General features: G+C 43.1%; 1 protein-coding gene across 1 annotated transcript in view; it reads left to right on the top strand.

Annotated features, from left to right (window-relative positions):
- Kif6 (kinesin family member 6) overlaps window positions 1–27,891 on the top strand; it is a 312,499-nt gene that overhangs the window by 40,467 nt on the left and 244,141 nt on the right. The window contains exon 4 of the mRNA XM_057751369.1: window positions 26,728–26,875. Coding sequence (XP_057607352.1) covers window positions 26,728–26,875 — 148 coding nt within the window. The remainder of the gene's footprint in view (window positions 1–26,727; window positions 26,876–27,891) is intronic.

Raw genomic sequence — 27,891 nt, 5'->3', positions numbered from 1 at the left:
CTTCTCAAAGATGATTTCTGGCTGCTGGGTGAAGAAAGTTGAGGATGTTGGAGAATGCCAGTTTGGTGTCAACTCCTTGGTTCTGTGTAACTAACCCCTCATCGACTTCTGGGATCCTTCTCTGTGTCTCTCCCACACTACTCCTTGTTAGCTCCAACACTTCCTTTATACTCTTCTCTCCTTTTACTGTGAACACCTTTGATTCTTTTCTCTTCAGGTTCTGGTCCTCTTATTCTCATTCCCAAAGGTGCATTGGATGTCATAGCTCTATGGACCACTTAGAGAATGACACCACACAGCCATGCTTTCAGTTCTGAGTAAATGATCTAATTTGATGACACCCAAGTGGATGCCAAGACAGGGCAGTTCCCATCTGTGTATTTTAAGTCAACTTGACACAAGCTAGACTCATCTGAGAGAAGGGGGCCTCAATTGAGAAAATGCCTCCATAAGATCAGGCTGTAGGCAAGCCTTTTCTTAATTGGTGATTGATGTGGGAGGGCCCATCCCATTGTGGGTCAGGCTACCTCTGGGATGGTGGTCTTGGGTTCTATAAGAAAGCAGGCTGAGCTAGCCATGGGAAGCAAGCCAGTAAACAGCAACCCTCCATGGCCATTGTATTAGCTCCTGCTTCCAGGATCCTGTCCTGACTTCCCTCAGTGATGGACTGTTACCTCTTTCCTTCCTAGGTTTCTTTGGTCACGGTGTTTCAGCAGAGCAGTAGAAACCTTTGTATGCCACCATCCAGGTTGTAGAGAAGGCTGTGCCCTGTGTATTTGAGTTTTCCTACTCTGTGTTATCCTGTACTTAGGACAGTGCTTCGGAAGGGACCCTGTAAATGTCTGTCTGAATAAATGCATGAAGCAGTGGATGAATGAAGGAAGAAATACAAGGCCTCTGATACATTTTTTATTAGAGATTTTAATGAAATACTTAATATTGCATGAATGAACTTATGGGAAAATATGAGATAAGCCATTTCAAAGTGCAAAGGTCAACCACTTATTTTAGTTAAAGTAAACTCTAGAAAACACAATTTTATCAATTCAGATCATTATGTGGCTAAGCTCATCAGCCATAACCCGACTATCCATCAATACGACAAAAAGGTCAGTTACTTTCCTATTGCTACAATTCAGTACCCTGACAAAAAGCAGCTTAAGAAAGAAAGGGTTCTATCACGGTGATGGATGAATGGCAGTGGTCACATGAGACCAGCTGGGCAGTCACCAAACCAGGAGGTCACATTTCATGCATCCACAGGAAACAGAGAGCAGACGTGGGGCTAGACTGTGAAACCTCAATACCTGGCTCCCATTGACATACTTCCTCCAGCAAAGTTTGCCTTCTAAGTCCCATAACCTCCCTAAACAGTGCCACCAGCTAGCAACCAAGTGTTCAATCATAGGAGCCTGTGGGGGATGTTTCTCATTCCAACCACCACAGTAAGAAACAAGTTTAACTGCCCACTGCCCAGCCCAATAGTGTATGTAGAATTGATCTTTTTCTGTAATGTACTGAAATATTGACCTTAGACATGCCATGCTTAAAGGGGAAAAAGGAAGCAAATTGATGATATTCCCATATATCTCTATATTGTATATTAATATATAACCAGGACATATATTTTCTACATGCGGCACTTTCCTGGCTACGTGTAGAAAATATACCTTAAATAACCATTGGAAAATTTCTATAAAAAACATAATGAATTGGTCTTACTGTATATGCCTTTGTACAGAACATAACTTCCAGGTTGGGAAGTTATTCAAGTCACATTGGGGCCTGTCTTCCAGTTTTTATTTCAGCACAACAGATTTACTGGAGATATTAGGAGATTTCTTGACAGGGCTGTTTAATACTGGGAGTTATGAGGAGCAATTGTGGATTCTGTTGGCAGACTCTGAATACATTCCAATTTCTCCTCTGCCCAGGCCAGTTTGGGTGGGATCACCTGAAAAGCAGGCTGGTCCTCAAGACCCAGAGTTTGTGTGAGTCACTGTAACTCAGAAGAGAGCTGCAGTTCTAAGTGATGTAGCATGGTGTGTGTGTGTGTGTGTGTGTGTGTGTGTGTAAATATGAGCCGCACACCAAGTTGGACGCTTACACTCCAGCCTGGCTACCTGCCCCTACATGAAGACCTTCACTACTGAATTTTGTTTTCATTCCCTCTGAACTTTTTCCCCTGGGTGGAAATACGCGAGCTTGGCCTTAGCTCACAGGAAAATTGTTTAATGTATAACTCCAAACTTAATATGTTCAGTTAAGTAGTGCTGGAATAAAATAAGCATTTTTCCATAATTTTGCAGCAAATTATGCTTCTCAAGAGATCCCGTACTGAGTTCCAGAGTTTCTTCTACAATTCAAGGACCAGGAGAATTTTAAGGAGAAAACACAATAGCACCTAGAATGAAAAGATGTTGCAAGTCCACAGGGTACACATTTATTTTCTGTTTTATCACCCCAGAGTTTCCAGGGCACCTACAAATAACATGCCTTTTCACTTAATTTGGAAACAGGGTAATTTTGCTTACATTTTTATGAACTTAAGTCCTCTAAGTCCATAGCATCATTTGCATGGTTGTGTTTTAAAGAAGGGTATCTTGTGGCCCCAGCTGACAGCGACTCTGGCTCCTCCTTCCTCAGCCTCCTGAGTGTCGAGACTGCAGACTGCAGTGACACACTCAGCTTAAATAGCAGCCTTGGGTCAGTGTAGAGAAGACTTCATGCAATATGAATATTTCATGTTAGTTATTTTCATTTTTATTTTATTTGTCTGTGTGTGTTTGTGCCCTTGGCTGCAGTGCCTGCAGAGGCTAGAGGAGGGCCTGGATCCCCTGCAGAGGCTAGAGGAGGGCCTGGATCCCCTGCAGAGGCTAAAGGAGGGCCTGGATCCCCTGAAGCGGGAATCAGAGGCGGATGTGAAGCATCCCACATGGGTGCTGGGAACCAAATTCAGATCTTCTAAGGAGCAGTACACTCTCATGAGTGCCGGACCTTCTCTTCACTCCTGAACGCCTCCCTTTAAACAGCATGGGCTTGATTTCACCTCCCTTCTGTGTTCATTCCATGTAGGGTAACAGGTCATCATGCCGTATAATTCTTTTTAAAATAAAAGCTAACATCCGAGGCAGGTCGGAATTTGGGCTGTTTTTCTAAATACATTCTTTCTGGTTTCTAGCTCAGTGCTTCCCGCTTTAGTGTGTACATTGGACACACACACACACACACACACACACACACACACACGGTCTATAAACTGCATTAGTTAGGGTTCTTAAGAAAACTGACTGCTCGCTCCTATGTGCTTAAACAGCACACCATGTTTTATGTGAACGTGGGTAGTTCTGTGAGACTGACCCTGAAGTTGCCAGAATAAATCCTGTCAGAGTCTGTTTGCTGTAAGTGTGACATTGGGCTGAGGTGGCTTGGTGGGGTGTGCTCTTCAGCTGGGGACAGAGCTGCTCTAACAGCCCGGGCTTCCGTGAGTGAGCGGAGCATAGTGCACACCCTCTGAACTTTTCCAGTTGCCAAATAAACTGCATGCAAAGCAAATACTTGTATAGATTATCACTTTTCCCACCAAATTCTGTTATTATTTTGGTAACAACAATGAAAAATATATTGGCTGAGAGGCAAAATAACATGCAAAATATCAACTTTGAATTTAGAGAAAAATGTGATTTGCTTTTTTTTTTTTTTTTTGGTACAGGTCTTCTAGGTTTGTCAGAGAAGCAATTCTGTAATTCTGTTCATGCTGTTGGCTAAAATAGGAGATGAAGTTGACTCCACTCTGGGGATTTAGCATTTGGATCATGCTGACTTTGTTATTATCTTGACTAATGGCTGCAGTGTTCAATGGTGCTAGGCTCCCAGAGTGGAGGTAACAGCTGAACTCTTTCTTCACCTCTTTCTCTCCCACTCTCCATGCTCCTCTTCCTTGCAGGGGTCTTACTGATGCCTGCTGACTTCTAGTTTACCCTACTGAATAGGGAGAGATTTTAGGATAGAGTGAATTGATTAAGAAAACAAGGAAAATAGAATCACATAGACAAATAAAAAACAATAAAGTCGCCCTTCAGTTTAGTGGAGGACATCATGAGAGGAAGAGAGGCCCACAAATGTTTCCAGCTCTTCTTGGCATGGTGGAAGGTGAGGCTGGCAGGAGAAGTGATCACAGGGCTCTTTGAAGAGAAGGTAGCAGTGGAGTTAAACAAAGATGTGGAGATGTCATTCAGGTTTATGAGTGGGAAGGGAAAGGGAAGTTAGGCTAGAGAGTAGACAGTGGGGTTTGCAGTGGAGGGTGATTTGGTCTCCCAATTCAAGTGTGGGTATATGAAGGAAACCTGCTCGGAACTGCAGAAGGGCTGAGCGGCTGGAGAGGGCATAGCACAGAAATAATGGGGACTGGTTGTGAAGGCCTTCTAGGTTGTGAGAGCCATCATCCCAGAGACAACCTAGAGTCTACAAATCATTCAAACCAGAGCAGAGCATTAGTCCTGGCTGTAGAGAAAGATCATTCTGGTGACAGTGGAAAAAGAAGGGGTTGGAGATTCCCAGGCTGTTGAGGGTGGTGTTATAGGACCTGGGTCTCTTAGACAAAACTGTGCAGGGTCTAAACAGGCCACATGAATGATGGAAAGGAGCCATGTCAGACACAGGAGAGCTGGACAAAAGGCCTGTGTGGGTGCAAAGAACAGTCTCCTCTTGTCTGCAGCCACTGAGGAAGGCAAACATGTCCTACCACACAGATGCATGCACCCTGCTGTGTGTTTGTTACTGCTCTTGGCTCTCACATAGGTGTCAGATGTTTTAAAAACATGACTAGAACAACAAGACAGCAACCAAGCAAAATAAATCTTTGTGCCAAATACAACCTAAGCCTGTGTCTCTCTGGGGTATGTTCTTTTGAACATTCATCTGTATAAAGGAAAAAGAGCTTTGTGGTTAGAGGCAGCTGGAATGTGAAAAAGCTGATTTTAAATCTCCTGGGGGTGGTATACAGGATTACACAAGATGACTTTGTAGAGAAGATTGTACCTTTCCCCATGAGATATCCAACTACAGCACAGACCAGCGATCAGTAAAACAGTGTGGTACGAGTCAGTGAAGCAGTGAGGCAGAATGAATAACTCGGCAACCTACTATTACATATGGAAATTTGGTTTGTGATCTAAGGAGCAATGGACCACATAAATGATACTGGGAAAATTATGCTCTCAGGTGAACAAAAGAAAAGTTAAATCAATACTCATGCTTTGTATATGAAAATACGTTTCTGTATCATGAATGGTTGGAAAAAGCAAGCAAGAGAGGGGAGGGGAAACAACACACTGTGATACTTGGAACAGGAAAGGTACAAAAGTTAATGTTATTTAAATAAAAAGTCAGGGTGGAAATAGCTACCCTTGGCAATGCTAAAAGTCAAGTCATGACTGGTAGAATGGGTCAGTGGGTAGAGGCAATTGCCACCATGCCCAGTGACCCAAGTTCAATCCCTAATGACACCCCCATGTATTGTAGGAGGCCTCTATTTTGTTCCCGGCTGCTCAGATCTGAAAAACCACCCAGAAACTATGTTATTTGCGATACTGTCTGGCCAATAGCTTAAGCATATTTCTGGCTAACTCTTATATCTTAATTTAACCCATCTTCATTAATCTGTGTATTGCCACGTGGCTGTGGCTTACTGGGTAAAGTTCCATCCACAACGTCTCTCTCCAGCAAGGCTACAAGGCTTCTTACTGTCTCTGCCTTCTTCCTCCCAGCATTTGATCCCCTGGAGCTGGGGTTAGAAGCACTTGGAAGTTGCTGGATGTGGGTGTTGGGAACTGAACTCTGGTCCTCTGGGAGAACAGTACCTGCTCTTAACAACTGGGGCGTCTCTCCAGCCTCCAGATGAATGAAAATCTAAAGTATGAGATAGTCCATCTCCATGAAACTGACCAAACAAGGGCTTGATGGCATCAGGAGTAATGGAAAACAGAAAGAAACTGGACTCTTGTGCATTGGTAGAACTAGCATAGAGAACATTGGCAGTGCCAGCAGAACCAAGAGTAGAGAGATGGCGAGGGTCATTGTCCTTCCCTGGCATGGCCATGGTATGTTGTTTTTTTTTTTTTAAAAAAAGATTTATGTATTTTATGTAATGGGTACTTTGTCTGCACGTACATCTGTGTACTAGAAGATGACATCAGACAGTTGTAAACTGACATGTAGGTGCTGGGAATTGAACTCTGAACCTTTGGAAGAGCAATGAGTGTTCTTAATCCCTGAGCCATCTCTCCAGCCCCTGATGATAAGACTTTTATACTGTGAAATTCTATACAGACTCAGCGTGTGAAAGGATGACGTGCACTGACTGTGTGAAAAGGCACAGCATGAACAAAGCAAGTCAACAGCACATTGGGATGGGAGCAATTGTCTCAAAGGGAAAGAGACATGAAACATGCTATACATAATGAATAAATAAAAACTCCTCCAAGTTACATTCTAAATTAGTAATTTTGAGGTCGTGTTTGAGGGAAGCTTGACTTCACATGTAACAACGTTTTTAAAATAAGTACTCATGCATTTATGAATCAGTCAGTGTGATGATTAATATTGACTGGCAACAAGATCCGGACTCCATTGAGAGACTTAGCTAATCAAGATTATCTGGATTAAGTTAATTGATGTGGGGGGATGGGAAGACCCACCTTGAACCTGAGTTACACTAGCCCATGGGCTCCAGAAAAGAAAAAGGTGAGCCGAGCACCAGCATGATGTGGGAGTCTCCTCTGTATGCTATGAATATGTTTTACTACCATTGGTTAATAAAGAAACCGCTTTGGCCTATGGCAGGGCAGCATATAGCTAGCAGGGAAAACTAAACTGAATGCAGGGAACAAGAAGGTACAGTCAGGCAGAAACCATGCAGGTACTGAAGGAAAAAGATGCCAGAACATTACCAGTAAGCCACAGCCTCGTGGTGGTACATAAATTAATAGAAATAGGTTAATTTAAGATGTAAGAGTGAGCTAGGGATATGTCTGTGCCATTGATCAAACAGTGTTATAATTAATATAGTTTCTGTGTGATTATTAGGTTCTGGGTGGCTGGGAAACGACAGTGCAGTCCCCATTTATCTCCTACTTTCTGATTGTATATACAATGTGACCAGCTACTTCCTACCCCAGCCACCCTGACACCCTCCCTGGAAGACTGTACCCTTGAAGGGTGAGCTAAAATATTAACCTTTCCTTCCGTGTGTTGCTTTTGTCAAGGTGTTTGGTCACAGAAACTAGAAAAGTAATTAATATAATCTTATGACCAAAAATTAAGTATTTTCAATAGTATAAGAAATAAAGACAGACGCCGCCACGGCGGCGCAGACGCTGTGCAGAACTGAACTTATATTTTTTGATGGTCCAAGCATGGAACAGTGAAGCCCACACTGAGAGCAGATCGTCCCACTACAATTAAATCAAGTAGATTTTTCGGTGGCTGGCCTGCAGAGTGGTAGGCCTTTTGCTGGCAAGGTCCCTGGTGAACGGGGAGCCTGGTCCTGTCCCTGAAGACCCTTCTGAGTGGTGAGAGTGTTATTGGCCCACAGCAGGACCCAGGAAATGGAGCAGGGGCATTCCCCGACCCCCTTGACTCTCCGGTCATTCTGTGGGGGCTGCTCCCCTCTGCTGCGACCTCTCTATCCCTGGCCCATCCCGGCCTGCACCCAGGGGCTTCCTTCCTTCTCTCTCCCTTCTGCGGGGCCACGGGATCACCCAGTTCAGCCTCCATGCAGAGGGCAGCAGGAGTTTCTTTGTTTTGGTGGTAGGCCTTTTGTTGGCAAGGTCCCTGGTGAACGGGGAGCCTGGTCCTGTTCCTGAAGACCCTTCTGAGTGGTGAGAGGGATCTTGGCCCACGGCGGGAGCGAGGAAATGGAGGGAGGGCATTTCTTAAGGGGGCACCTGGCCAGCAGGGAAACCAGATCCTGTTTTAGAAGACCCATTAGATAGCATCGGTATGAGGAGATGGGCAGGTGCCAAGGCAAGAATTCACCCAACAATCTGAAAAACAACATGAAAACACAAGAACTCAATGATCATACAACAGAAGGACTTGAACATCCTAACACAGAAGAAGTGGAAAAAATTGACTTTATGAAAGCAATAGAGTCCCTTAAACAACATGTAAAAAACACCCTTATAGAAATAGATGAGAAGTATAACAAAAAGTTTGAAGAAATGAGTAAATACACAAATGATACCCTGGGAAACCAAGAAAAAAACGATCAAACAGGTAATAGAAACAGTTCAAGATTTGAAAACGGAAATCGAAGCAAGGAAGAAAATACAAACTGAGGACCAGCTGGATACGGAAAATCTAGGTCAATGAGCAGAGACTACAGAAACAAGCATAATCAATGGAATACAAGAGATAGAAGAAAGAATCTCAGATTCTGAGGATACCATAGAGAAAATAAATGCACTGATCAAAGAAAACAGCAAAGCCAACAAATTCTCATCACAAAACTTTCAGGAAATATGGGACACAATAAAAAGGCCAAACCTAAGAATAACAGGGATAGCAGAAGGAGAAGAGTTACAGCTCAAAGGCCCAGAAAATATTTTTAACAAAATTATGGAAGAAAACTTCCCCAACATAAAGAAAGATATTCCTTTGAATATTCAAGAAGCATACAGAACACCAAATAGACTGGATCAAAATAAATCCCCTCACCATATAATAATCAAAACACAAAACATACAGATTAAAGAAAGAATATTAAGAGCTGCAAAAAAAAAAAAAAAAAAAAAAGGTCAAGTAACTTATAAAGGTAAACCGATCAGACTTACACTTGACTTCTCTATGGAAACCGTGAAAGCCAGATGGTCCTGGATAGAGGAACTGCAGAAACTAAGAGACCATGGATGCAAGCCCAAACTACTATACCCAGCCAAGCTATCATTCACTATCAATGGAGAAAACAAAATATTCCAGGATAAGAACAAATTTTAACAATATGTAGCCACAAATCCAGCCTTACAGAAAGTAATAGAAGGAAAATCACAACCCAAGGAATCCAACATTGCCAACACAGCCTACAATAACTGAGGCATCTAGCGACCCTTCACCAGCACAACTCAAAGAAGGAAGACACACAAACTCTACTACCCAAAACAAGAAGAATAACCGGAGTAAACAACCACTGGTTATTAATATCACCTAATATTAATAGACTCAATTCACTATAAAAAGGCACAGACTAAGAGATTGGATACAAAAACAGGATCCAACATTCTGCTGTTTACAAGAAACACATCTCAACCACAAAGACAGGCATCTACTCAGAGTAAAGGGTTGGGAAATGGTTTTTCAAGCAAATGGTCTTAAGAAACAAGCAGGTGTGGCCATACTAATTTCTAACAAAACGGACTTCAAACTAAAATCAATCAGAAGAGCTTGAGATGGACATTTTATACTCATAACAGGAACAATTCATCAGGTTGAAGTCTCAATCCTGAATATCTATGCCCCTAATATATGTAAAAGAAATATTACTGGAACTCACGGCAGACATCAAACCACACACACTAGTAGTAGGAGACTTCAACACACCTCTCTCACCAATGGACAGGTCAATCAGACAGAAACCTAATAGAGAATTAAGAGAATTATTGGAGGTAATGACGCAAATGGACTTAACCGACATCTATAGAACACTCCACCCAAATAGGAAAGAATATACCTTCTTCTCTGCAGCTCATGGAACCTTCTCAAAAATTGACCACATACTCGGCAACAAAGGAAACCTCCACATACAAAAAAATATCAGTTTCCACCTGTGTCTTATCAGATCACCACGGATTAAAGTTAGAAGGCAACAACAATGCTACCCCCAGAAAGCCGACAAACTCATGGAAACTGAACAGTCAACTACTGAACCACACCTGGGTCAAGGAAGAAATTAAGAAAGAAATTAAAGTCTTCCTTGGATTTAATGAAAATAAAGAGACAACATACTCAAACCTATGGGACACAATGAAAGCAGTCCTAAGAGGAAAGTTCATAGCACTAAGTGCCCACTTAAAGAAAACGGAGAAAGCATACATTGGAGACTTAAAGCACACCTGAAAGCTCTAGAAAAAAAAGAAGCAGATGCACCCAGGACGAGTAGAAGAATGGAAATAATCAAACTGAGGGCTGAAATCAACAATATAGAAACACAGAAAACAGTCCAAAGAATCAATGAAACAAAAAGTTCATTCTTGGAGAAAATCAACAAGATCGACAAGCCCCTATCCAAACTAATTATATGACAGAGAAAGAACATGCAAATAAATAAGATCAGAAATGAAAAGGGGGACATAACCACAGACACAGAGGAAATTCAGAGAATCATTAGATCTTACTACAAAAGCCTGTATGCCACAAAACTGGAAAATGCAAAAGAAATGGACATTTTTTTTACATAAGTACCATATACCAAAGTTAAACCAAGACCAGGTGAACAATCTAAATAGACCTGTTAGTCGCAAAGAATTAGAAGCTGTCATCAAAAACCTCCCTTCCAAAAAAAGCCCAGGACCAGATGGTTTCAATGCAGAATTCTACCAGAACTTCCAAGAAGAACTAATACCTATACTCCTTAATGTATTTCACAATATAGAAACAGAAGAGTCATTGCCAAATTCCTTTTATGAAGCTACAGTCACCCTGATACCAAAACCACACAAAGACTCAACCAAGAAAGAGAATTACAGGCCAATCTCACTCATGAACATCGACACAAAAATCCTCAACAAAATACTGGCAAACCAAATCCAAGAACACATTAGAAAAATTATCCATTATGATCAAGTAGGCTTCATCCCAGAGATGCAGGGCTGGTTCAACATACGCAAATCTATCAATTTAATCCATCATATAAATAAATTGAAAGAAAAAAAACCACATGATCATTTCATTAGATTCTGAACAAGCATTCAACAAAATTCAACACCCCTTTATGATAAAGGTCTTGGAGAGATTAGGGATACAAGGGTCATACCTAAATATAATAAAAGCTATTTACAGCAAGCCGACAGCTAACATTAAATTAAACGAAGAAAAACTCAAAGCTATCCCACTAAAATCAGGAACACGACAAGGCTGTCCACTCTCTCCCTACCTCTTTAATATAGTGCTTGAAGTTCTAGCAATAGCAATAAGACAACATAAGGGGATCAAAGGGATTCGTATTGGAAAGGAAAAAGTTAAACTTTCGTTATTGCAGATGATATGATAGTATACATAAGCGACCCCCAAAACTCTACCAAAGAACTACTACAGCTGATAAACACCTTTAGTAATGTGGCGGGATACAAGATCAACTCCAAAAAATCAGTTCCCTTCCTATACACTAAGGATAAGGAAGCAGAGAGGAAATCAGAGAAGCATCACCTTTCACGATAGCCACAAATAGCATAAAATATCTTGGGGTAACTCTGACCAAGGAAGTGAAAGATCTATTTGACAAGAACTGTAAGCCTTTGAAGAAAGAAATTGAAGAGGACACCAGAAAATGGAAGGATCTCCCTTGCTCTTGGATTGGGAGGATCAACATAGTAAAAATGGCAATTCTACCAAAAGCAATCTATAGATTCAATGCAATCCCCATCTAAATCCCATCAAAATTCTTCACAGACCTTGAGAAGACAATAATCAACTTTATATGGAAAAACAGAAAACCCAGGATAGCCAAAACAATCTTATACAATAAAGGAACTTCTGGAGGCATTACCATCCCTGACTTCAAACTCTATTACAGAGTTACAGTATTGAAAACAGCTTGGTATTGGCATAAAAACAGAAAAGTCGACCAATGGAATCGAATAGCAGACCCGGACTTTAACCCACAAACCTATGAACATCTGATTTTCGATAAAGGAGCTAAAAGTATACAATGGAAAAAAGAGAGCATCTTCAACAAATTGTGCTGGCAGAACTGGTTGTCAACCTGTAGAAGAATGAAAATAGATCCATATCTATCACCATGCTCAAAACTCAAGTCCAAATGGATTAAAGACCTCAATATCAGTCTGAACACACTGAACCTATTAGAAGAGAAAGTGGGAAGTACTCTACAACACATGGGCACAGGAGATCACTTCCTACGTATAACCCCAGCAGCACAGACATTAAGGGCAACTTTGAATAAATGGGACCTCCTGAAACTGAGAAACTTCTGTAAAGCAAAGGACAGTGTCATTAAGACAAAAAGGCAACCCACTGACTGGGATAAGATCTTCACCAACCCTGCAACTGACAAAGGTCTGATCTCCAAAATATATAAAGAACTCAAGAAACTAGACTGTAAAATGCTAATCAACCCAATTATAAAATGGGGCACTGAGCTGAGCAGAGAATTCTCAACAGAAGAAGTTCAAATGGCCAAAAGACACTTAAGGTCATGCTCAACTTCCTTAGCAATCAGGGAAATGCAAATCAAGACAACTTTAAGATACCATCTTACACCTGTCAGAATGGCTAAAATCAAAAACACCAATGATAACCTTTGCTGGAAAGGTTGTGGAGTAAGGGGTACACTCATCCATTGCTGGTGGGAATGCAAACTTGTGCAACCACTTTGGAAAGCAGTGTGGCGGTTTCTCAGGAAATTCAGGATCAACCTACCCCTGGACCCAGCAATACCACTCTTGGGAATATACTCAAGAGATGCCCTATCATACAACAAAAGTATATGCTCAACTATGTTCATAGCAGCATTGTTTATAATAGCCAGAACCTGGAAACAGCCTAGATGCCCTTCAATGGAAGAATGGATGAAGAAAGTATGGAATATATACATATTAGAGTACTACTCAGCAGTAAAAAAACAATGACTTCTTGAATTTTGCATGCAAATGGACGGAAATAGAAAACACTATCCTGAGTGAGGTAAGCCAGACCCAAAAAGAGGAACATGGGATGTACTCACTCATATTTGTTTTCTAGCCATAAATAAAGAACATTGAGCCTATAATTTGTGATCCTAGAGAAGCTAAATAAGAAGGTGAACCCAAAGAAAAACATATAGTTATCCTCCTGGATATTAACCTTCATCAGGCGATGAAAGGAGACAGAGACAGAGACCCACATAGGAGCACTGGACTGAAATCCCAAGGTCCAAATCAGGAGCAGAAGGAGAGCATGAGCAAGGAACTCAGGACCGCAAAGGGTGCACCCACACACTAAGGCAATGGGGATGTTCTATCGGGAACTCACCAAGGCCAGCTGGACTGGGTCTGAAAAAGCATGGGATAAAATCGAACTTGCTGAACATAGCGGACAATGAGGGCTGCTGAGAAGTCAAGAACAATGGCACTGGTTTTTGATCCTACTGCATGTACTGGCTTTGTGGGAGCCTAGGTTGTTTGGATGCTCACCTTACTAGACCTGGAAGGAGGTGGGTGGTCCTTGGACTTCCCACAGGGCAGGAAACACTGACTGCTCTTTGGGCTGCTGAGGGAAAGGGAGTTGACTGGGGGAGGGGGAGGGAGAGGGAAATGGGAGGCAGTGGTGGAGAAGAAAGAAGAAAGAAAGAAAGAAAGAAAGAAAGAAAGAAAGAAAGAAAGAAAGAAAGAAAGAAAGAAAGAAAGAAAGAGAAATAAACATGCTTCTTTTCTAAGGCAGAGGTAATCAATAGAGGGCGATGTATGGTTAGTTGGTTGGTTAATGGAGACAGGCCCCTGGGAGGTGGCAGGGAAAGCAATGTAGCAGTCCCTGGGAAGAGACTAATTTTGTACTTAGGAGGCTTGATCTATGTGGCCAGAGGCTGGAGGGATAATTGAGACTAGTGGAGACTGACTTCTGCATGTGAGGATGCAGGCGTGGAGTGAGAGGAGCTCAGGAATTGCAATGCAATTGCTTCTATTGTCCCCTTCTCTCTTTCACCCTTGTTCTCCATCACCGTTGTGTCTCTCCTTACTGGAGGTGTCAGGAAATTATCACTGACAACTTCTCAAGCCATTTGTTTCCAGCACGTGGCATGTGACTCATATCTTGTGATTCAGGCCCGTTCCTTACATTGTCTTTGTAGAAGACAGCTTCATACAGCTGGCCATGCATATGCCTCCACGAGCTTTTCAAGGCTGCTTCCAAAATGCCATCACTGTGAGAGTGGACTGTACCAAAAAGCTAATTCCTGTTGTTTTAAAGGACCAGGAAAACAGCTCCCAGTGGCCAACATTAGTTCTGGTATGTTCCCGTCTGTGCTCAAGAGTTGTTCTGTTTCCTGTGTAGTCAAGGACCCCATTACCAGTCTTCTGCACAGAAAAGCTTATGAAGCTACCCCGCCCCCTGCCAGCATTCCGTAGAATTTCTTATTTTGCAGTCATACAAAGCCCTCTGTTGTTCTCCTTTAACAGCCAGCTAACTGTGAAGCAAGGGCAAAGGGGGCTGTGTGGTTCTGCCCCTCCCCTCTCCTTCCAAGTGTGCAAGCCTTCCAGCAACCGACCTTAGCTTTTATGTAAAATATATTTAGCCACTCGTTGTAAGTTGCAATCCCTTTGTCGTCCTTGAATACCAGACAGGGAATTGGAAAGGGTTTTTAGCTGTCATGTACCAAAGGAAAATATCTGCATTCCTTCATCCTCTTCTCTAAAGCCCCTGACTTTACTAGAAACTGCCCACCAAATCCCCATTTGATACCCGCATTCATGGGGAAAGGCCTCGAAAGATTAGGCACCCTGTGTTTTTCCTGGACTGTGATCCTCTCCTCAATGTGTTAATGGGGAGGAAGCATCCTTAACGTCCGTCTAAATGGGCCATGCAGTTCTGTTGTTGCCGTTGTGGTTAATTTTCTATCCTAATGTTAACTCTCCTCGTTAGTGGCATTATAAAACAGTCCTTGGCAGGATTTTCTGTGGACTTGATGATTCCAGATGTCAGGATGGTAGATGTGCAGGCAGGCATCCCCATCTGTAAGACACATAGGACCCTCACCATGTGTGGTGTCAGCAACCAGTGTGTGGGGCTAAGCTGAGAACCAATAAAAGGGTGACATCATCACTTACCTGCATCATGTAGTCTGTGATACCCAACTACATCTACCTATACCAGTTAACCCCTCAGATCCTCCAAGTGAGGCCTGTCAGCTTCATTTTCAGGGTTTGCATTGATTTGTCCTGTGTCTGGAGGGGAGAGACCTTCGGGTGACTTGAGAAAGTAAGACTATCTATAAAAGAAAAAGTAACAAATTCAATTTTGATCCATATGGATATGAAATGTTACAGAAAGTTGTGTGTGTGTATACATAGAGATCTTTATTAATTTTAATTGCTTTAGAGTGTTGATACCATACTGCTTTTTTAAAATTATTATTTTATAGTGTTTTGCCTGAATGCATCTGTGCCTGCTGCCTGCGGAGGCCTGAACAGGGCATCAGACCTCTTAGACGTGGAGTTAAAGATGGTTAGAAATCATCTCATGGGAGCTGGGAACAAAACCCAAGTCCTCTTCAGAGCAACCAGGACTTTTAACTGCTGAGCCGTCTTTCTAGCTCCTTGATAACATATTGTGAATCAGAGTGAGATTGTATCTTACCTCCTGTGCATATGCGCTAGCAGCGGAGAACATCTGTGCCCAAGTCCTGTGACAACTATTTCTCCTGATCTTCCTGTGCCTCCCTTTACAGTGTGCTTCTAGGACACTCTCAGGTGACAGCCCGCCTCTGCAGACACCTGTCAGCGGGTCATCATCCCTAGAGACAATTTGACCTTGTGCAGCTTGACAGTTAGCGAAGAAAAGGTCCAACCTGTGCCTTTTGCCTTTTTTCACTGCATTTTCTTCATTCTTTTATGTGTTTATCCAATCAGGTGATGTCTTTCCGTCTCCGACTCTCAGCTCTACAGTACAGCTGTCTTAGAGAATATCCATGATGTAACTAGAGCCGCATGGGGTGGTGGTGACCACTGCCGTTTACCCACGCCAGTGAGATTCTGTCTCAAAGAATAAGGTGGAAAATGATTGAGCAAGGCACCAGACATCACACACACACACACACACACACACACACACAGAGAGAGAGAGAGACAGGGAGAGAGACAGAGAGAGTTGGTCCATTTGCCAATATAAATAACATAGGTGTTACAATTTTAGAAAAATTATTCTTCCATCCAGAAATCTGGGAATCAGAGGTGATTAATAACCTGGTGATCTGTCAGATACAGTAATGTGGGAAATTCTGCGTTCTGTACAGACATCCTTAAAACTTGGACTGATTTTATTAGGCTTCTTCTATAGGGACATAAAAAAGAGAAAAAGACACCTGAGTCATAGGCCATTAGGAAGTTCTGAAGACCATGGCAAACCAAAGGGCATAAGCTCCTATAACTAGGACCAAAAATGGCTGGTAATCTAAATGACCCCTACAGGCAGGGGTTCCCAAAACTCCCATAGCCAGGATGGAGATACATATAGTCTAAATGACCCTTACAACACTACAGCCAGGGGCTCCCCGAACTTCCACAGCCAGGACCAGAGGAGGCTAGTAGCCCAAATGACCTCTACATTATCTCTATGACCAAGACTTGGCCAGATCCTCCCTTAAGCCCTTAAGCTAGCACAGGTAGCCTGTCTCTAGTACCCATCTTTTTGGAAGAAATGACATGTACCCCAAGTTGAGTGTCAGTGTGATTTTGCTTCCTTGTGCACCAGGGATTGTATCACACCAGGAAACTTTCCCAAATCACCCTGTGCTTAAGTGCCTGGGGAAAAAGCCCGGCATCAGACTCCACAGTCTTGATCCAGGTTGGTGTCCTCACTCTGAACTGAGTTTTCATTGTCACCTCTTCAGGGTTTGCTTCCCTGCCTGCTGTGATCCCCTGCAGGGTCCCCTTCATGGCCCAGGAGACATGGTGGTCTCATGGTGGTCTCGAGCTGATCTCAGGCACAGTTGCAATCCTTTATGTGTGGCTTATGCCCTTTGGTTTGCCATGGTCTTCAGAACTTCCCAATGGCCTACGACTCGGGTGTCTTTTCTCTTTTCGTTTATGTCTCTATAATAGAAACCCAATAAAATCAGTCAAAGTTTTAAGAATGTTTCTACAGAACACAAAATTTCCCACGTTACTGTAAACAACTTGGTTGTTTCGTTTAAATGCCTCTTCCCATGCACACCTGGAAACGATTACTTATTTAATGATCCAAGTGTTCACTCTCAAGGGTCACAGAAGAATTATCTGTCAGGAACGCTGCAGTCAGTGCACTTTTCATCATATTAATAAGATAAAATATACCTTGCTCCTCTTAATCTTTCATGCTGCCTTCGAACCAGAGCAGGTCCTGGGACTGGGTTGTGTTTTGAGGGGGTTACTTGTGTGCATTGCGGTCAGTTTGCAGGTTTCAGGTGCTTGTTGTTAGTACTGGAGCAAAGTGCTTTCTCTGGGAACTAGGAGAAACAAAGAAAAGAGCACTCTGCCTGTATTTGGTTCACCAGCTTATGGCCATGAAACTGGTGACTTTGGTGATCTGGAGGGTTCTTTACGAGAGCAATTGTTTGGATTTTGTCCTCTGATAATTTTTGACTCTGCAAAGTCCAGTCCAAAGGAGCTGGGACAAGACTGTCAACAGAGCTGGGGAATCCCAGAGGTGGGAAAACTCTCGAGAGTCCCCTCCTCAGGCCCCACCTCTGAAGAAGAGGGAATACAGATCATCAAGACAGACAGCCGCTCATCCTGTTTCGCCACACAGCCGAGAATGGAGGTCCTGCCTGTGCTAAGGAGAAAAGGCTCATCTAATAGTCTTGCTTAAGGCTCATAAAACATGAGCAATGCTGAGAAAGTTTCCCTCCTTCGTGGGCAGCTGCTTGGATGGGCTGATCACTATGACATTTCAAAACCTGAAAGATGCTGAAATTTAGCTTGGTTTATTCTGAACTACTTTTTAAAAGAGTGCTACTTTTGTGGCATCTATCTAAGTCACTCAGATCTTAAAAACTCAACATAGGACTGGGAGCTGGCAGCTCAGGTTAAACACTTGGTGAGAGTGGGCAGTGGTGGGTGGGGCCTGCGGTTTGAGTATTCAGACTTAGTTAAACACAAACAGTACCACCAAAACAAAGTGCCCTACTGGCTGTATTTGACCGGTAATCAGTATGTGGACAGGAAATTATGGAAGGTTTTGAGTAGTTTTCACAGAAGCATAAAATACCACTTAAAATATACTTAGAATTTTCATTTCTTACAAATCTATTTTAATATTTTCATTAATTGTTATCTTTTTAAAATATGATGTGTCTGAGTGTGTTGCCTGTATGTATGTCTGTGTACCATGAGCATGCAGTACCTAAAGATACAAAGAAAAGCCACTGGCTACCCTAGAGCTGGAGCTACAGACAGCTGTGAGCGGCTGTGTGGGTGGTGAGAACAGAGTCCTCTAGAAGAGCAGCCAGTGCCGCCAATGGCAGAGCCGACATCCAGCCCTCTCTGATTATTTCTAATCTGCATATTCTTGTCTTGGCTATTCCTTTCCAAAAAGTAGATAGTTTGCCCTGGGTCAGTTAAGGTTGACTATGAGCTCACTTCACAGAAGAGAAGCTTGTAGGTGAGCTAAGGATGCCATAGCATGCTTTTAGAAAGGACAGTCCCTGCCCCTGTGGGACCTGCAGTAGTCTATGTGAATAACTGCCAACTTGTGCATTTCTGCGTATGTGCTGTTGCTGGCATTCTGTCATTGCGTGCTGGCACAGTCCTGCCATCAAATTTTGGCAGATAACTTCTATTTGGGAAACACCCGAGTCGTAGGCCATTGGGAAGTTCTGAAGACCATGGCAAACCAAAGGGCATAAGCCGCACATAAAGGATTGCAACTGTGCCTGAGATCAGATCGAGACCACCATGAGACCACCATGTCTCCTGGGCCATGAAGGGGACCCTGCAGGGGATCACAGCAGGCAGGGAAGCAAACCCTGAAGAGGTGACAATGAAAACTCAGTTCAGAGTGAGGACACCAACCTGGATCAAGACTGTGGAGTCTGATGCCGGGCTTTGTCCCCAGGCACTTAAGCACAGGGTGATTTGGGAAAGTTTCCTGGTGTGATACAATCCCTGGTGCACAAAGGAAGCAAAATCACACTGACACTCAACTTGGGGTACATGTCATTTCTTCCAAAAAGATGGGTACTAGAGACAGGTTACCTGTGCTAGCTTAAGGGCTTAAGGGAGGATCTGGCCAGGTTTTGGTCATAGAGATTATAGAGGTCATTTGGGCTACTAGCCTCCTCTGGTCCTGGCTGTGGAAGTTCGGGGAGCCCCTGGCTGTACAGTATTGTAAGGGTCATTTAGACTATATGTATCTCCATCCTGGCTATGGGAGTTTGGGGAGCCCCTGGCTGCAGGGGTCATTTAGATTACTAGTGACCTAGTTGTAGGAGCTTGACATGGCCTGACCCAGCAGATAAGACAGATCAGCAGGCAATTAATCACCTCCAATTTCCAGCTTTCCAGAGTGGAAGAACAGGTTTTAAATCTTTCCCATTGGAAAGACAATCCTGTATGCTTAACATCCCTGGTTTCTCAGGAGATCTGTGGGTACACGCACCTTCCTGCTGTGCTCCCAGCAGGTTCACTGAAGCAACTGAGCTGATTATCACTTTGGGTTGCAGGATAATAAATCCTAGCTCAGAAGCAGAGGATTTCTGGGCTTATCTAACTGGGTTGCACAAACCACTGAAAAAAGGCAGGGACTTGGTTACTCAAACTGGCCCAACAGAGCTGGCTGGTGTTGCTCTCCCTCCCTCCGACCCCTGCTCCCTTATGCACACTGACAGGGCATAGGACATAGGGCGGCTGCGATTCAGTGATCCCAATGCATAAATGTCTCTTCCTCCTCCTCATTGTCTACCTTCTTCCCTTCTTCTCCTGTTGGACATTCACACCAGAGTGACTCTGATTTGCTGATTGGCATCCTGTAGCTTCTGGGAGCCTTCGCTGTTACAGATGGTGGGTTGGGGAGGCCTGTCATGGAATGAGATTGTCTGACCCTGAGTCACAGGTCCCTACACTTGGAGTTTGTAAATGGATGAAGGCCGGAGTGGGGGCAGGCAGGGCAAGGACTCACCTCTTCAAATCTCTCAGATTCCTTGAAGACTGGGCTTTGCCACTTTGGATGTCTACTTCTCTCATACAGACCAGGGGTGTTCTGTGACCAAAATTCTGCTGCATTTTTTTTGCAAGCTGCATGCTCTTTTGGCTGAAATCATGGGAACATTATTTTTACATATGGCCAAACTGAGTTATTCGAATATCTCTTAAAAGTTTTATGTGAGGCTAGGAAGATGGCTCTGTGGTTAGAGAACTGCCACACAAGCATGAAGACCAGAGTTCAGATCCCCACAGCCCACAGAAAAGGCGTCGTATACGCCATTCCAGATTCAAAAGCCAGAGACATGGTCTCCAAAGCAAAGCATCTGGAAAGATCAACCATCTGTAACCTCTGGGTTTGATTGAGAGACCTGCCTCCATATCTCAATGTATAAGGTAGAGGAGTGATTGAGCATGATTCTTGATACCAGCCTTGGGTGTACACACACACACACACACACGAACACATGCATTGAAACGTGCATACACACACCCACAACAATAACAACAGGCTTTGTGCCGTTAAATTTGTGCAGTCAGATATTCTGAGTGCGAACTGTGAGTCACTTAGCACATCACTCAAGAAAAGCAACAAATTACTGCCTTGGGTTGCTTGTGAAGGACTTGGACTTTATTTTAGGAAGAGGACAGAAACCATCGCTCTATGAGTGTCACAAGAAGCGACTTTCAGCTACTCTGGCGTGTGAAAGGCTAGCAGTGCTAAGAAGGAACTAGTGGTCCAAACAGCGTAATTCAAAATTCAATAATTATAATTTCAGCTAGCGTAAACTTTGTATTCTCATATTAATTGGTCAGTGTTTTCCAAATGACTGTTACTAATGATTGCCTATTGATTCTTCATCGTTGTATTGGAATAGCAGCTTCCCTGTGATATCTCAGCTGCCCAGACATTTCTCACTGAAACAACATCATTTAGGGAGTGAGTGATGTGACTCTTGCTGCTGAGCCTGTAGATCTGAGTTTGATCCCAGAGTGGGCAGAGAGAACCCACTCTGTTAAGTTGTTCATGTACCTCTACCCATGCATTTTGGTGCACACTCGGACATGCAGTCACTCATGCACACACACACGCACAGACACACACACAGAGATAAATGTAGTAGAATTTGGTGCTGAATATAATTTTGTTGTTTTTAGCATAACCATGTAGCTGCCAGTGACTATCAGTTGGGTTTAGAACTTGTCACCCCAGAAGACTCTCTTGACTACATGAATGTCTGCTTCCCATTTTCTGTTTCCACTCAGATGGTAACAGACATTTCTATCCTGATGGAATTTGCTTATCTAAATATTTTTACGTAGACAGGGTCTTACAATATATGGCCTTTTGGGGCTGGCTTCTTTTATCTAACATAGGCTTTAGAGCTGAATATATCAACAGTTTATTCTTTTAAATATATGGATATATGATATGAAGATGACATATTTCTTTAATCATCAGAAATAAACATTTAAATTTATTTAAATTCATTGCTTACTTTGTGTGTGTGCATAGGTATGTGTGTGTATGTGTATGAGTATGTATGTGTGTGGAATATATTATGCATGGAGGAGTATGTATGTATGAGGTGTGTGTATATGGGTATATGTGTGACTATGTGGGAGATGCATGTGTGTGTGGGTTATGTGTATATGTGTGGGTGTGTATGAGTATGTATGTATGTATGTATGTATGGGGAGACATAAGTATGTGGGAGGAGTATGTGTGTATGTGTGGCGTGTGTGTATGATGACTGTGTGTGTATGAGTATGTGCATGTAACTATGTATGTGTATAGATGATGTATGTATATGTGTAGGGTATTTGTGTATGTGTAGGATGTGTGTGAAGACTGTATTATGTATATGTGTATGTATGTATGTATGTGTGATGTACATATATGAGGGAGTATATATGTATGTTTGGGGTGCATATATATATGTGTATGGTGTGTATGACCGTGTATGTGTGTGTGTGTGTGTGTGATGTATGTATGTTTGGTGTATGTGTGTGTGCCTCAGAGAAGTCAGTCTCTCTATCATGTGGGTCCCAGGGATTGAACTCAATTCCTCATATTTGACAGCAAGCACCTTTACTTTCTAAGTCACCTTTCTGGCCCTATTTTCTACGTTTGAACTGATTTTTGCTATGTTGTGATATAGTTTGTGATGTAGTTTCTGATGTGTTGTGGCTTGCAATTTGTTGTCAATTCCCTTTCAAGGTAGATGACTTGCCAAAACAGTGGGGCTCAGCTGCTAAGACTATCTGCTGCCCTTGCAGAAGACCTATGTGCAGTTCCCAGTGTCTGTATATGGCAGCTCCATAGGATCTGATGTCCTCTTCAGATGTCTGTGGACACAGTCACTCATATATATACACACAATTTTAACAGTCTGTCCCATTTTGTTCATCTTCCTACTTTTTCCTTATCCTTTTTCCTATTGAATGATCTCATCATCACGTTTAGGAAGCCAGCTGTAAATTGGCAGACAGCACTGAAACAATGCTAGCCAACTTCCTTGCATCCCAGCCTCCATGTAGGATCTGGTCCTGAACTCTGAGTTCAATTCAATTGGTTCATATTGCTCCCCTTATGCCAGCAATTTTTCCCCAAGACTTGGTTTATCTGTGAAACTGTCCTGGTGTCCTGTAACTCATTGTGTAGACCAGGCTGGCCTTGAACTCACAGAGATCTGCCTGTGTCTGCCTCCCGAGTGCTGGAATTAAAGGCATAACCTACCATGCCTCAACCGTTGAAGGCTAGGCTCACAACCAAAAATTATGTCAGTATTTTCCTGTTCTAATTCATTGAGCCTTCCAGGTATCAGGAATTGGAAAGTAGGAGTTTTCACCTGTGTCCTTGTTGTCAAGGTTGTTTTGTCTGTACGTAACCCTTGGTTTCCATAGAAATTCTATAAAAGTTATGTCCATTCTGGCAAGGAAACAGAGGAGGGCAGTGACTGATCAAACCTTCAGTAGTGTTTTTCCTGTTCTTTAGTTGTGGAGCCTATGCCTGAGGAGGATGATGGTGTTCCATCAATCATTCTCTGTATTATTCCCTCAAGGCACAGAATGTCTCACTGAACCTAGAGCTAGGCTGGTGATCAGTCAGCTCCAGATACTTTCCTCCCCAGTGCTGGGGCTACAGGTACACAAACAACACACTGGCCTTTTTTAGGAGTGCTGGGAATTCAGACTCAGGTCCTCACATCTGCCACAGAAAGTGCTCTTGCTGCCAGAACAACCTCCTTTAACTGTCTCATCCCTGTGCTGTGGTGGCTTAAATGGGCTCTGCCCTTGGCTTGCAGTTGTTGGTGATTTGTGGGGACATCTGAGGGGTGGTCTTGCTGAAGGAGGTGTGTCCTGAGGCCAGGATCTGAGAGTCGGAAGACTTGTCATGCTCTTTGTTTTCTCTCTGCTTCTTGCTAGCAGTGAGGATGTGAGCCCTTGGCCTCCTTCCATGGTCCCCCTGATTGCTGCTGTGACTTTCGCCACCATGGACTCTGACTCCTCGGAAACTTGTAGTCCAAACAAACTCTTTCTTCCTTGGTCAGTGTCCTGTGTTTTAATCACAGAGATAGAAAAGTAACTAGCACGTGTGGCCTCTGCCCAGTTAACACCAAGGTCAGCTCTGTGGGTAAAGTGGTCCTAAATGGCTTAGACATATCTTTCCCAGTTGCCACAAGGGCGTTTCTGCCTCTGTGTAGAGACATGCCATCAACATTTAGAACTTCGTGTTTCTGTTTTTCTGTCACTCATTTCTTGTGCAGAGACTCAAGGCCAATCAAGGGGAGATAAAAAAAAAAAAAAAAAAAAAAAAAACTCTTCCCAAGTCCTTTCTCAGTAGGCATATGCCTTGGGTATGGTCTTCTAGCATCCCAGCAGTGTCAAGGGTCTTTTCAAAGTATTTTTCTGTCATTGTCAACCAACTTTGTAAGCTTTTGCTACCTTCAGGCTTAGCTCACTGGTATTACCTCCCCGGGAGACTTGGATGTTACATATTTGCCTGTAACCAGGTCCGTTCACGGTGAGGACTTTGAGTCAAAAGAGACGTGTTACCCTCTCTCAGTAGAGCTTTGCTGGGAACCGAGGAAGGAGCCCGCTGGGGAGGCTTGCGAGGGTGTCCAGAGCCACACTGCTGCTTCGGCGTTAGCTGAGCCCCCCAGGGTGTAAGGCTCTCCTTCCTCCAGGCATACTATTTTTTAAAGGTTTCCTTGAAACTGGGGCAAAGGCTAGGAATTCTGAAGTTGAAGCACCATGAAACTCAAGGTTTCTACTGAGTTTTTTGTTTCAGTTTTTTTAAAGCATTACCTGAGATACTTTTCAGGATCGTGAGAAAGAGATCTTGACAGCTTTTGCCAGATTGTCTGTGTTCCTGTGGATGAGTGGAGCTTGCAGGTTGTTGTATCATCTCCTCTCTGTTTTTATTTTAAACTTGGGTTTTAGGGCAGATGAGGCTAGAACAGCGTGTGGAAATGCCTGGGACACAATGAGCACAAGATTAATTTGGGATAAAGATTTTCTAGATGAAGGAATTGGGCTGATTTTACCATTGCTCCTTTGTGTAACTTTTTATTGGTGCAGTGTGATACGCCACTATGGGAGCTGGAGAGAGTAGGTGGGTCCTGTGTTCTTTTGTTAAAACAAAATGCTGTGTTCTGTGAAACTGTGGTGTCTGGTTTCCCATCCCATAGCAGATAAGGAAAACACATGTTAGAGTAGACAGGCAGGCAGCTAGCAGTGGGGGTAAGATTTTGCTCTAAGGAAATCAGATGGATGGTCAGCAAGGACGCACAGGTCACCCCCAGGCATCACTTTTCATAGGCTGTGTCTGTGTTCAAATGGAAATGCTAATTTGGGTTCATATTCTTTGCTTTTTGCAACTGATAATGCCTTATGTATCTTAGCAATTCTTTCTGTCAAAGAATTGGTACAGTGTTTAAGGTCTGATACTTAAAACTGTAGACCGCATTTACTCAGCACATCTGTGGCAAGAGATATTCTACATACAAATGATACTATAATGAGACACTTCTGTCTCCTTGGAGACAAATTCCATTGATGGAAAAGATTCAGTACCAATCCAAGTCCATGCATCGTGGGAATCACAGCCTCTTACAAGCTGGGGGTGTCAACAGTGTACAGTTTCTGTGAGGACACAGATGGAAACATGATTCACCTTCCTGAAAACAGAGCCTTGGTGCACAGTAGTTTTGTTTCTGCACTCCCTGTACTAAGTCCTTCAGGTCTGTAAGTAATGCCAGTACATCTATACAGAGCAGAGTTCACATCAGTCTGTTGCTGCACACATCATATGTGAGGTGCCTAGCTGCACAAGATGCTAAGGGCTAACTGATCTCTTCAGAATAAGGTCTGGTCAACACCTGTGTTATCTCAGGACACTGTGAGGTCAGGTCGTTCAACACGTCACAAAAGCAGAGGGAGATCGAGAGTGAATTGTCGAAGGAGTCTCAGCAGCCGAATAGAGCAGGATTCCCCCATGCAAATGGCAAAACGTGGGTTCAGAGAGCCGTCCACTTAAAACCCACTTGGAATGTGTGCCCCATTAGCTGACTTTATGATAGCTGGTTTAATGGAAACATCTTGGGGATCAAGGAGCCACTTGTAGCAAGAAAAACAACAAAACTTCAAGAGTTTTCTGTTGCATGTGGCCTAGATAAGAGCCCACTCTTCAAAGCCCACATACAGAGCACACTTCAAAGGCCTGTATTACGGTAGTTCGAAGGCTTCCTAAGACCCCCATCAAGTCATAGGATGCTCGACTGGGCTGAATAGCACACATGAGCCAACATCTTCCACAAATAAATAAATAAATAAATAAATAAATAAATAAATAAATAAATAAATAAATCCTGGTGTGGGGGGATCCTGAGAGTTTTCTATTGAGGTGCTACATAAGGAAATACGGTTCAAGAACACCATTGTCAAAGGGTGTACTTAGAAATGTAGGGTTTCTACTGATGTTAGGATGCACCAAAGTGTTACATGGAGGGGCAGCCAGACACCTTGCCAAATCAAAACTGTTTCCCTCAAACGATCTTTCTCAATTCACTCAGTGATAAAACCCAGAAACAGCATGATGAAGCCGGACCACGTCTGAGTGGCATGTCCTTCCTGAGAGAAAGGCATTAATACCCTAAAGTTCCTGGATAAAAACTATCATAAAGGCCAGGGAATGACTCAGTGGGGAAAGTACTTGTCACCCGACCATGACAAACTGAGTTTGGTCTCCAGCATCCACATAAAAGCTGAGCCTGGCAGCATGAGCTCTGATCCAAGAGATAAGTGGGTAAAGACAAGAGGCTCCCTTGGGGCTCTCTGGGGCTCCCTGGGGCTCCTGATTTCAATGAGAGAGGCTGTCTCAAAAAATATGGTGGAGAAATTATTTAGGAAGATACGCAGTGTTAACATCTGGCCTCTATATGCACACCTACACAGGCACCTTAGCACACACACACAACTGTACTGGGGTGTCAGAGATTTTGTAAATACTTTATAAATATAATTTCAGTGCTAACTCTAAGGCTGCTTTTCATCTCTGAGGCACCTAGTGCCAGTGTGGGTGACCATTTAGCTATTATAACTCTTTCATTTCTTCTTGCAGCGTCTTGGCAGGCTACAATGGTACCATCTTCGCATATGGGCAGACAGGCAGTGGCAAGACCTTCACCATCACAGGTGGGGCTGAGCGCTACAGCGACAGAGGCATCATCCCAAGGACTCTGTCATATATTTTTGAGCAGTTGCAAAAGGTAAAGAAGAAAGACTTCACATTTTATTTGATCTATTCAGCAGAAATGCACCATGCAGAGGAAATGTGCTAAGGCATCTCTTTGTTACACTGTGCCCATTGGAAATATGCTATTCTAGAATAACACCAGCCTCTGCATTTAAGGAGGTTTGGACTTTGCCGGAGGAGGTGCTTCTCATACCAGGGCTGGGACTTCATCAAGGGCTGGTGTGGTGGGAGCTGCAGGCTGTGTTCCTGCCGCCCCAGCTCCTGGTTGCCTGGCTAGCTTATGCCCCGAAATAACAACACACAAACTGTATTCTTTTAAACACTGCTTGGCCCATCATATCTAGCCTCTTCTCGGCTAACTCTCGCACCTGGACTAGCCCATTTCTAATAATGTGTGTAGCACCCCAAGGTGAGCTTACCGGGAAGATTCTAGCCTACGTCCATCCTGGGTTGGAGCTTCATCACATCTGCCCCAGAGAGGAGAGCTATCGAGTCTGAGCTCACTTCCTCTTCCTCCCAGCATTCTGTTCTGTTTACTCCACCCACCTATGTTCTAACCTATGAGGGCCAAGCAGTTTCTTTATTTTTTAACCAATGACCTTCCTCCATCATTTCCCCTTTTTCTGTTTAAACAAAAAAAGAAGGCTTTAACTTTAATATAGCAAAATTACATATAACAAAACAGTTATCAAGCAATAATTACAGTTACAATATTTACATCTACTTTATCTTTTATCATAACAAAGGAAAACTATAACTAACTATATATTCTTCAACTCCATCAAAGACTCGAGAAGGATACAATATTTCCTAAGCAAACAAGAAATAAGCAACTTCCAAAACTCTATAAGTGGCAGAGACATCTCGCTGCCTGGACAGTCACCCAAAGTTCCTCTGTACCGTTGGGGCATCCATCTTCGGCCTATAGGCCCATAGTTTCCAGCAGACATTTCCATGAAGCAGGAAATTTCAAAGGCAGTTCAGTCACTATCTGCTGTGTCCTGCAGAATGTCTCGCAGACTCTTTCAT

Source organism: Chionomys nivalis, chromosome 19 (genome assembly GCF_950005125.1).
Source record: "Chionomys nivalis chromosome 19, mChiNiv1.1, whole genome shotgun sequence".
Taxonomy (NCBI): Eukaryota; Metazoa; Chordata; class Mammalia; order Rodentia; family Cricetidae; genus Chionomys; species Chionomys nivalis.
This window is presented reverse-complemented; position numbering and strand designations above follow the sequence as displayed.